Raw genomic sequence first — 12,023 nt, forward strand, 5'->3', positions numbered from 1 at the left:
CAAGAGGGGGATCGATGCTTTTTTCTCATCTGAGAAAAGGAATCAGAACTTTTTGATTGTAAGATCAAAACAAAAACTTCTTCAAAATCCAGATCTGTACAATAGATTTTAATTGCGTACAGAACTCTATGTTACCTACTACCTTCCTCTTTGAAGGACTGCAAATCTCCAAAATATGTTGCTTTGTAACATTCAATCAGCGGTTAAACTGCATTAAACTGCACAGTCATTCTGTGAAACTCGTGAAGAAGTCGGTCAAAGACGGACGGGCGACTCGGTTCACGTACGGGGAATCCGTTAATTCCTCTTGGACCTTGGAAACCCGGCGGGCCGGTTGGACCTCTGAGACCCTGCAGAGAAATCAAGAAGAAGAAGAAGAAAAGCTCACTGATGTCATTTCCCCCGAAGCTGAAAAAGTGTAACTAACATTGTAGATTTTTACATGAAAACATATTTAATATTTCAGGAGGGCAATTCTTCCCTTCTAAACAACTGTGTAAAGGAAAGGAAAGGCGAGTCTTACAGGTGGGCCCCTGGGTCCTGGTGGACCTGGTGTCCCCTAAATGACAAAATGGAAACACGGATAACAAAAAGTCAAACACTAAATGACAAGTGAATAGAAATTAAAAAAGGTCAGCTTGTTATTATCCAGAGCATGGGAGAAATATCATTGTTATTTCGAAAAGATGACTTGCTCTTTTGTCATATCCATTGCATCTACTCAGGTTTACAGAGCTGGCTCCACACCACCACCTGCTGGCCAAATGCAGACACTGCAGGTTGGCTCAGGCGCTCGCCTTGGCCAGTACAGTTTAACAGTAAAAAAAAAAAAAAAAAAAAAAAAAAAATATATATATATATATATATATATATATATATATATATATATATATATATATATATATATATATATATATATCAATGGACATTAATATGTGCAAAATTCTAAACAACAAAAAAATTATATTAAAATATGTTTTAGGGTTGAAACCTATGATGATTTCAGTAATCGACTTTCGTGATGTTCTTTAAAAAAACAAAGAAACAAAAAATATATATATATTTGTTGACTTACATTATAATAACCGAGTAATAATTGATTAAGAATCGCTTTGGTACTGCGTATGTTTGCTGAGTAAGGTGGACTTGATATAGACATGTTTCCACTAATTTCTGATCAATCTGTAAGCATGATCAGGATTTAATTATTTACTTATGAGACTTGAGGAAATGTTTTAGCTCACTGAGCTGTAAGCCTCAGTTTAAAATTTGTTTTAAAAAGTTTTAAACTTGATCTGCATGTTTTTTCATCAGTAGGAGGTCTGAGCCTGTGAGTCGCAGTTATTTTCTATATACGTTTATGAATCTAGATACACTATGATGACGAAGAAGTCGAAATGCTAAAATCTTGTTCACAGGATTAAAGAGGGAAAATATGTAAAAAACAAAATGAATGTAGCAGGAAAATATAAAATCAGAATTGAAGCAAAAGTGGAAAAGCAGACAGCTGGAATGAACTTTTACCAAATATAATCTTTATTTTTAAACCATAAAAGTTAACAGCAGTTGAGGGCAAAACAGAGAAGAATCAGGAAGTGCATCCTGGAGGTCTTACCTCACCGATGTAGATGGGGTCTCCTTTCTGACCTTTTGGCCCCGGTGGCCCCTGTTTTTTTGTTTGTTTTTTGTAGGCAGAGAAACGACAACATGACCCTCCTGCCATCGACACTATTAAAACAAATCAAGGAATGAAAAGCGGCGCTCACTTGAAACCCGGGATATCCTGGAGCGCCCGTGCCATAGCCGGGCAGGCCAGGGTCCCCCATGGTCCCGTTACAGCCGTCCTTCCCTGGCGGGCCCCTGCTGCCCTGCTGACCCGGGTGACCCTGCAGGAGGAGAGGAGTGGACAGGAACGGGTACTCAACCAACCTGTGTGCCATAAACCTCGACCACGTTCTTCTTTGTGTTTCTAATCCTCCGATGCTAAGAGTCGTGGTTCAGAACCAACATAAATGGCCAGAACTTCCTTTTCTTTATGTATTGTTTGCTCTATTTTGTGTGACTAACATCAGACAAAAACTGACAACGTGTTGTCATCCTGTTGGGAGATCATATGAATATAAAAAAAATCATTTGGTTTTGGTCAGATTTCTACATTTTGTTGTATGAAACTCCGTCGATAAAAAACATCACATTCAGTTCAATTGAATAAAAACAAAAATGCTGCATTGATCCCAAAGGAAAACAAGACTCATATTTTTCAAAGTTTTTTAAAAAGTTGTTGAGTCAGGTGGCAGTGGGAGGAAAGGATCTTCTGCAGTAGTTGGTAATACAGCGGCTCTGAAAACGTCTCTGACTGAAGACGTTCTATTTCCATGTGAAAATCTCATCCAGAGGATTCTCAGGGTTGTTCATAATTTTCTTAATTTTACGTGTTGGTTTTCCTTCCCCTGCGGCATCTCCTAGAAAATCACCGCTGGTTCAAACCGGACTGAATGTAAACTGGGATGGCCTTCAGTCCGACGTACTGAAAACACATTGAAAGAAACTGACGATCCATTTGTTTCTGATTTACTTACAGGCACTCCATCAGTTCCTCGAAATCCCGGCACTCCCATTGGTCCCTGCATTGGTAAAGACACAACGCATGATTAATTCATAATCAGAAAAACAGAGCAGCGTGTACGCCGACATCCCGGATGTTTGGATCTCCCGGATGTTTGGATCTCGTCCAGCTGAGGCTCAAGACAAGATATCGCCAACCGTTGCAACTTTTTGCTTTTTCACTGCCGTATATTCTTGTTGATAAAATGTGAATACATCACTGATTCACCCACTTTGTCTCCTTTGACCCCAGATGGACCTTTAACTCCGATATGGCCCTTCTCTCCTTTAGGCCCTTGAGGCCCTAGGCCCCCGCGTGGCCCATCCGGTCCGGGACGTCCGATCTCACCCATTTGCCCAGGACGACCCTGAGGAAAAGAAAAGAAAAGTAAAAACCGATGCAGCAATGTCTTGAGTCAAACTCAATCATTCTGAATTGATGAGCATCAGACATACAGAGAACATATGACAAAATAGTTAAATAAAAGTCAGAAGAAGCAAATGAGAAGATGGTGACTATTAGAGTCAAAATAATGGCTCACATTCTCCAGGGCAAACAGAAACAGCTCAACCGGAAAACTTTATTTGTCCTTCGAGTGTACACCACATTCTGTAGTGTACACACCAGTTGCACTGCATGTCCCACAATGCACTGCAACAGCCTCTCGGCTCAAGACGTCGGTGCGCTCAAGCTCCTCGTGGGGCGAATGGACCAAAGAATCTTGAGGTAAATTCAGTGTTGCCAAAAAATTATGTTGCAGATGAACTCATCCCTGCGTCTTGGTTGAAAGACATTAATAATCCAAGAGCAGAGAAAACTAAATGCGTTGTTTTCTTCCTTTTTTTAAAAAAAAAAAGTCTTTTTAAAACAACTTATTCCACTTTATGAGAAATAATACAATTGATTCAATATTCAAGACACCTCAATGTAATACACAGATACTATTGGCAGATAGATTCTAACGCTGAGACTGTAGCTTTGTTAATCACTAAAAAAGTCAAACTCTCTTTGATTTTGTTTTAAAATGACAGAACCCTGATTAACGATTTTCCACACACGTCATGCCAACTAAAATTAACTACTGAGCACATTTGGCGAGACGGCAAGAGAAAAAATGTTGCCACGTTGTGGCTTAAATTCTGGACCAATCAAACGATTAGTCACGATTAATCTGGTATTCAAATGACTGTTAACTGATTTAGTAATCAGTTAATTGTTAACTGGAGTATGACAACTCTGAAAAATGCACAGTTTTGTGAAAATAACACATTTTCATAGCATTAAATGAGCCAAACCTGTACAAATAGTACAGAATTTCACATTTAAGATAATAAAAAACCCAAAAACCTTAGCCAAACCGCCTCAAGTAATATGTAGCTTTAGCTTCACCTGATTCATATTTACTTAAGAAATACTACAGTATTGAAATTCAGGCAACAATATGTTTATTTTCTTATTTTCAAAAAGTAATTTTATTATTTGTTTATCTACTTTTTTGATTCTTTGATTGTAGAAACTATGAATAAACCATTATTACATTTGGTAACACTTTCAAAGAAAAATACATAGTGTTGGAATTGACCTTTTTTTATTGCAGGTAAATAATTTGTACTGCAGAAGGTTGTTATGTTTATCAGAGGGGAAGACAGCAACAATTTAAGTGATTAAATAAAAAATCTGTAAAATGTGCCGTTTATTATCTTTTAATTGATTTATTGTCAGACTAGTAGATAGATTACTAAAATAATTGTTTGACGAAAGCCCTAATTAAAAGTACCAACAAAGCTGTAATTCTAAATTTGTGTTTTTATTGGATTTACAAAAGGCCAAAATTTGATGTTGATATTTAATATTTTGTGCAGATATGGAGCTTCATATTTTATACACCGGTTAAACTAATAAAAGTAGCTCAACCACTGTTTAAATTTAGTTGTTTTTTTTTTTAACTAAAGAAATTTTTTTTTTTTAAGTGTCTAAAATCAATTTTAAATCTTTGGTTCTCTGAAAGCTGCAGTTACACGTCTACAGCCACAAGATGGCAACATAGGCACAATGAACTGGCAACAAACAGGTGTTGAATTAGAGGTTAGGAAGTGGAATCCCTCCATTAGGAGGCCGGACTCAATAACTCACTAAGGTACACACATTCACAGGACCGCTCAGACTACTGACAGCCTGCGATTAGCTCATGCTTTAAACAATATAACAGGGTAAGGAGAGAGGAAGCGGATCAGGATATGAAAACAAGTCTGAGAGAGACAGAGGCAGCGTGTCCTGCGGTCAAAGGAAAGTCAGATTCAGATCTGAGTAACAATGTTTAGTCATCAGGTAAAATCGGGAGCACGGCAGCTTTGCTTCAATTTACAAGAAAAATACGCTAATAAATCCCACTGACGAAGATATCCCACCATGCGTTACCTCGGATTGTAAAAGACTGCAGCGTGTAAGACGTTGACAAGGTATTTGCACAGCTGACATGCATGTAAATGCTTGTACGAGCGCACACGTATGCTTTTTGTCAATAACAGCACATACAGTGCAACTTTACATGTATAACCACAGAACTGCAGTTGTCTTTTGAAGCGCCAGTGACCCCTGATTAGCATCTTTTGTCTCGGAGTTAGAGGCCGCTGCTCGGCTGCCAGCTTGCGTGGCCTTAGGGGGTCGGAAGGGAAGCATAATGACAGGGCTGTGCCAGCTAAAGGAAGCCTGCCAGAGCTGTCTGGCCCAGATTTGACACTCACACCTGGTTTCACCCAGAGAAAATATGCAGAGCTTCCACCAGGAGACACTTTCTCTCACAACTCACCTCCACTGTTGCTGGCTTGACCTTAACACTTGAAGAATAACTTAAAGTCCTTCTCTTTTTTTTATTCCCTTTCATAGTCTTTCTGTATATCATCCAAATCTCAATGAAAGTCACCCATTTTTTAACTCCCAGTCGGCTAATCTTGTAAATGTCCCGACAGCCTTCCAGCAACTTCCATTAAAATGTCTGGATACCCAAAGGTTTGAGGCTGCTCATGGGGTCATCTTTTAAAAATGCTTTTAGCTTTTTCAAGGATCTTTCTCTCCAGTCATGGGTAATCTTGAGAGCTCCATCTTCGTCTGATGTTGGATAAACAGTAAGAGGTGGTCAGGTTGTTGAAGTGCTAAGACTTGCTTTCCTGCTTGGCCCTGATTCTGTTCAGTAGAACAAGACTGCTGAAGAGGGACCAAGAAATCCAGACTTTTACAAACCCAAATTTCCTACATTTAGATTTTGATTCTTTATGACATTCTGGATGTCTGAGGATAGTATGTGACTGGTTGAACTGTCTTGCCTGTGTGTTCCAGACATAATTAAACAAGTCAATGCTGAAGTCAGGTTCAGATTCACAAGTTCAATCACACGCAAGTTTGGCCTGTGTCCCAATCCAGACTGACCAAATTTCAAAACCTACAACAATTTCCACATCTGGACTGAACTGAACTGTCCAACATATAGCAGATAAATATGTAAAATTACAGTTTGTGATCTGTACTCTAAACTTCTGAGTTTGTCCAAGACCATGCTGCAGTATTTCAATCAGATTTATGCCTCGACTTTGACTAGACCACTCTATAGATAAGGAGGTGGTCTTGCTGTTGTGCTCTGGATTAAAGTCCAAATGCTCTTAAATTTTGAGATATAGATATAGATACAAGATAGGTAAAGAACATTAATATAGGTATTGTCCAATTGTTTAACTATTTTGAACTGTCATTTTCATTGACATCTTTTGTATGCCTGTCATACACATAAGCATCTGACAGACTAACTTTTGCTAGGCTTTAACCAAAAGACCACTCCCATTTCTATACATGAATGCAATGCTTTTTTTTGAACTCATATGTTAGCCTGGTCTACCAGTGATCAGTCTGTCCCATCCCTGACTTCCGACATCATCCGTCTCACACCCTCACCAGTTGGCATCCCTGTCTGTTTTCATGCCAGCCGGGTCTCTTCCCGCCTCTTCCAGACCTTCCACCTGACTGGTCAGTTTATAGTCCCAAATCCCTTTCAGCACAAAGGTCACAATGGGGCCCATTCTGGCCTGCTAAGCTCCCTGGACTTACAGCTCCCGTCTAGCCTAGCTCACTTCCTGATAGCCGAGAGTGCTTGGACAGACAGATTCTGGTCACCATGCGTGTGAAAACCGGTAGGTATGCGTGCGTGTGTGTGTTGTCCATGAATGCACATTCACACAGAGATGAACACATACCCCGAGGGTTTTTAATCGAGTCGTATTGTTCTGTGGGCTGGTGGGTGCCAAGAGTAAGATTTCGGTTGTCACACAGAATGCTCCCTTGTGGACGATGACGGGCAAAAGCACAGAGGGAGGGGTTCGCGAAAGTCCCGGGTCTCTGGGTGCATGTTTAATCATCAGGGCGCAGCAAAAGCGAAGTAAGAATTGAGCCAAATACAACTGTGAATCAACAGAACCTCAAACCTCCTTTGTATGAAAAAATATTTATATATCTCGAAAAAAGAAACAGGTACGTTTACATCTGGAAAAACAACTTCACACTTCATTTGTCTCCAGACAAATTAAACAGAGGAAGAGGTAGATCATGGGTGGATGGGAATGTTTGGGTTGACTGGACTTGTTGTTTTGTTCTGATCACACAGTGAACCCAAACACGTCTTGTGTATTCATATGTGTTTAGCGATGAAACGGGAAAGAAAGAACGACAGACGAATGGAACATTTCCCATCTGTCCCTGTGGGGGGTAAAACTGAGTGACGGTTGCCACTTTGTGGCTCAGAGTTTGTGTTTTTCTGACTTGCGGGGGTTAAGAGTTTCCCTGCATGATCGACCCATCTGTCGCTTTCACACTTCACCCAAAAAAAACTCAAGAGTTTGACCAAACCTGGGACTCGGGTAAACCACTTGGAACATCTAAACAATCCTGTTTGCATATTTTGCGTGCCGGTGCAAACTCCACAGGTTCATGGATGTGAACTAACTCAACTAAATATTTACTCACAACCTGAAATATTATGAACGTTAACGCAAACATATGGGAGGAAATGGGAGCAACACGCTGAAGGAGAGATATGATTTTCCTTCTGTTTTAGAGAAGAAAAAAGTAATTTCATTTCAATATCTCTGTCATAACACCAACGACAACTCTACACTGATGATGATGCGTTTAAGTTTTAACTTACCCAAGTAGATGCAGGAGATACAGCAAAAAGCTCAGTAAGTTGCTTGTTTTAATGTGTATTGTCCCTGAACATAGCAGCTAAATTGACTCTTGCATGACACGTTCTTTCTACTATCCGCCTTATTCTTGGAGGTGTTGTTGTGGGACTAAATGTGGTTGCAACCTTCAGTATTTGCGATAAAGCTGTCTTGTTTGGTAGTTAATCACCTGTAATGAGATGTACTTTTTGTTTCAAGTAAGTGGTTTGAAGTTTAGCTAAATTCCTTGGTTTCTTGTCCGAACAAGACTACCAGAAACTGTTCACGGCTGCACCTTTAATCACTCCGATATTGTGGCTTCAGCATGTGTCGACACCTTCACTGTCGAACTAAAACATGCAGAACAGGGGATTATGACTCTGTTGCCAACAAATGAGGAAAGTTGAAGAAATTCTTCACAAAGGAGTTGAAAACTGAAACCTAAAATAGTCAATGACCTCTCAGTGATTTAAAAGCGTCAAAAAACCAAAACAGAACTGTTAATTTGGCAAAGTTAAGACATTGCATGCATTAACATTTGGTCAGCGTGAGCCATGGAGCTGATTTGCAAAGAGAAGTCCGTGTGATTGATTATTATTATTATTATTGATTACTATTATTTAATTTCATTTTGATATTTTATTTGTTCTTCATGTTCAGGCTGAACCAAAAATACAAAGTTCCAAAACAATTATGACTTTGTTTGCCTATCAAGGTTAGCAACTTCACAACCATGTTAAGCAAAGACAGTGCCCACCTGTCGTTATGACATCTAAAGTACTAACATTAGTAGTTTTCCGTTCAATAAATGTGTTTCATTTAAGTTTGCACGTTTTCGAAATTTTTAAGTTTGAAATTGCTTATCTTACACAAATACAGTGTTCCAAATTATTATGCAAGTGATATTTTCTCAGATTTTCTTCAATGGTCGATGATGCAAATGATGGTCAGTATAATTTTCAAGTCATGAACTATTACAGTATAAATCATATTTTGCTGAACAAAGCTCCCCATGACAACAGTATTTTTTTCAAAAATAAAAAAAAATACTGAAAATGCACTGCTCCAAATTATTATGCACAGCAGATTTTCTAAATATGTTACAGATTATAAAGAACTGCAAACAGTCATTCTTTGAAATTGCAGCATTAAGTGGTCACATGTACTAAAATAAAAAGCTATTTCAATCAAAAACATGTTAACAGACAGAGTTACATGTTAACATGACCTTCTATGACATCACCTGCACGATTCTTGCATCCATATTGATCTTGTGAGTTTGTGGAAAGTTTCTGCTCGAATTTCTTTACAGGATGTCAGAAAACCTTCCCAGAGCTGCTGTTTTGATATGAACTGCATTTCACCCTCAGATCTTCTGCTTGAGGATCCAGAGATTCTCAATAGGGTCAGAGGTCAGAGGAGGATGGTGACGCACCATGAGTTTCTCCCCTTTTATGCCCGTAGCAGCCAGTGACACAGTGGTATCCTTGCAGCATTCATTGTCGTGCATGAAGATGATTTTGCTACTGAAGGTTCAGATCTTCTTTTTGAACCGTGTTGGGATGTGGTGGCCATCCACCACCAATCCACTACTGCGTCCATCTGGACCACCCAGGGTTGCACAGCAGTCATCAGTGAACAAGTCTGTTTGAACATTAACCTTCATGTACGGCTGGGCCTACTGCAATCGTTTCTGCTTGTAAGATGGTTAGGGGCCCAATAGCAAGTTGATGCACCGCCAGCCTCTGGAGGATCCTCCATCTTGAGGTTCCAGAGGCTCCAGAAGCTTCAAATCACTGTTTGCTGCTTTGTAAGGGCATTTTAACATCTGCTCTCTTAATCCTATGAATTTGTCTAAGAGAAACCTTCATCATTATGCCTTCATCTGTACAAACCCATCTTTGTTCTGAATCAGCCACAAATCTCTTCACAGTACGATAACGCTTCAGCTTTCTTTAAATATCTAATAGTTTCATACCTTGTCATACAGCTCTACACTAGCTGGTGATTTTTGTCAGCAGAGAGATCCTTTCTATTTCCCATATTGCTTGTAACCTGTGGCCTGCTTAATAATATGGAACATCCTTCTTAAGTAGATTTCTTTTAATTGAGCTCACCAGACAAACTAATCTGAAATTAACTATAGTGATTCAAAGAGCTCGGACACACAATAACATCTATAAATTCAATTGCACAACAAAAAATCTAATCTTTATGACACTTAAATCCAATTTGCATAATAATTTGGGACACAGTGTCAACATAAGAAGGTTGAGGTGTGGTTGTAATATTTGACAGGGTTGGAATCATATTGCATTGTATGTTGCATTAGTCTAACGAAACTAACAGTATATGCATACTATGTTAGATCTGTTGCTCTCAACGAAAAAACCAAGGAGATCAGCCAACTTTAGCTCCATTTTCTATTTCTCCTCCACAAACTGCACATTTCTCCTTTCATGCTGCACCAGAAAGCTTCCCACTGCTCCTCAGCAGCGGTTGTGATGATGGCTGCCATTAAAACCAACAACCTGCTGTCTCCTTTCATCCAGATGCTTTCCCTGACAGTGAAAATCGCATTTAGCGCTCACTGAGCGGCAACCAATCCCCCCCAAACCCCCCCGGCGATGATGTCATAAAGTCGCAGTGTTTTCTCAGCTGCAGAGCAAGGAGAATCAAATCACTGAACTTCCTTGGATGTTGTTTTTCAATTTAAATTCCAGATTGCCGCCCTTCACAAACATTTCTGTGGCATTTTTTTCCTCAAGAAAAAAAAAAATTAGCCAACGGACGTTTCTCATTGAGCCGTAAGATTTTAGAAATATGTATTTTCAAACACTGAAACTTCAATGAGCCTTATTTAAGGACACCGAAGCAACTGTGTGTCTACATTATCCGCTTCCCTCAAAATCAGCCTGAGGTGACGACTGAGTCCAAACAGCAGATGTAATTGGCATGTATGGCTCGTTAAAAATCTTTAAGACTTCCAAGACCCGTTTCCAGATGTGCCTCCAACAGCAACTCAGGTGACGATCTGACTTAAAAATCACTTGCTACTTTAGAATATCACCACTAAGTTAAGGTATTTTGCTAATTAAACTTAAAAAAAAAAAAATCTAACTCGATATACCAAGAGTGATGCTTTTCTAGGATTTAATCATGTTACTTTGTAGGTATGGCAGCAAAAACATAACAGAAACATTAGAGTATTTAAAAGCCTGTCGTCGTAGCATGTGTGTTTTTCAACTGAGGACAGCAGGGGGCGCTGGGGTTTCTGTGGAGGGCGTTTGCTCGAAGGTAAACTTCACACTTTAAATGCACAACAATGCTAGTTCAGACTTTGAGCAACTTTGCTAAAACTGTATTGTGTGACATTAAAACATGCTCGGCAGCAACTGGATCGATGTTAGCTTCTCCTGCTACTGGTAGCTTCAGCGCATCAGTTCAGCGTTGCACTGGCTGATGATGTTGCTGTCATCTGATTTTCAAATATTTTATGTTTTATTGAGGATTTTTAAGACGGCAATAAACCAAGAGAGGATAATACCAATCAAGGAAAACTAAATGGAAACGAATGAAGGACAAAATGCAAGAATAAACTAAAATAAATACAGAGAAATAAACTGGTAATGAACCTGGATAATGAAAAAAAGCTGGGGAAACACTGATTTAGCTTTCGAATGAATTAAGTAAATCTGAATTTCAGTTGAACTGAATGGAGATGAGCTTCATTTCAGACAACATCCCTTTTTTCCTTCCACTCAACTTGCCGTCTTTTGGTCGGACAGACCACATCGTGACATTCTAGCCTTTGTGTGTATTAATTTCTACAATAGTGAATGAGAGACATGTATATATGATAAAAAATCCATTGCTTTTGAGTGAAACTTTCATTTTCTAATGAGCTGCGAGCCATAATTACCAAAATAATCTAAAAAATAATCTTGTAAAACAGGCCCAGACGTTGCCCTGTTTCTCTGGAGATAAAACCGATGTTTATGGAGGAACCAGAGAGGTTTCGGGATCAGTTAAACACTACAGGAGATAAATGGGGGCAGAAGAAGATCGTTCTGCGATGAAAGACGCCTTCATGTGCTCCCTCCTCTAACTCTGCGTGGTTGACCCAAGACTATTATAGACAGAAATTTCGTTGAATCCTGTTCAATGACAATAAATGCTATTCTATTCTATAACATTCTTTTATGCATGCT

The 12,023-nt window shown here is 39.2% G+C and overlaps 1 protein-coding gene across 4 annotated transcripts in view; it reads right to left on the bottom strand.

The window, feature by feature from the left end:
* Positions 1–12,023, bottom strand: part of col4a6 (collagen, type IV, alpha 6) — a 106,667-nt gene that overhangs the window by 30,444 nt on the left and 64,200 nt on the right. For all 4 annotated transcript variants that reach the window (XM_055021290.1, XM_055021289.1, XM_055021288.1 and 1 more), the window contains exons 5-10: positions 2,838–2,972; positions 2,580–2,624; positions 1,767–1,886; positions 1,616–1,666; positions 524–559; positions 288–350 (exon numbers count right to left, since the gene is read on the bottom strand). In XM_055021290.1, the coding sequence (XP_054877265.1) occupies positions 288–350; positions 524–559; positions 1,616–1,666; positions 1,767–1,886; positions 2,580–2,624; positions 2,838–2,972 (450 nt within the window). The remainder of the gene's footprint in view (positions 1–287; positions 351–523; positions 560–1,615; positions 1,667–1,766; positions 1,887–2,579; positions 2,625–2,837; positions 2,973–12,023) is intronic.

Source organism: Poeciliopsis prolifica, unplaced genomic scaffold (assembly GCF_027474105.1).
Source record: "Poeciliopsis prolifica strain line A6 unplaced genomic scaffold, Auburn_PproV2 SCAFFOLD075, whole genome shotgun sequence".
Taxonomy (NCBI): domain Eukaryota; kingdom Metazoa; phylum Chordata; class Actinopteri; order Cyprinodontiformes; family Poeciliidae; genus Poeciliopsis; species Poeciliopsis prolifica.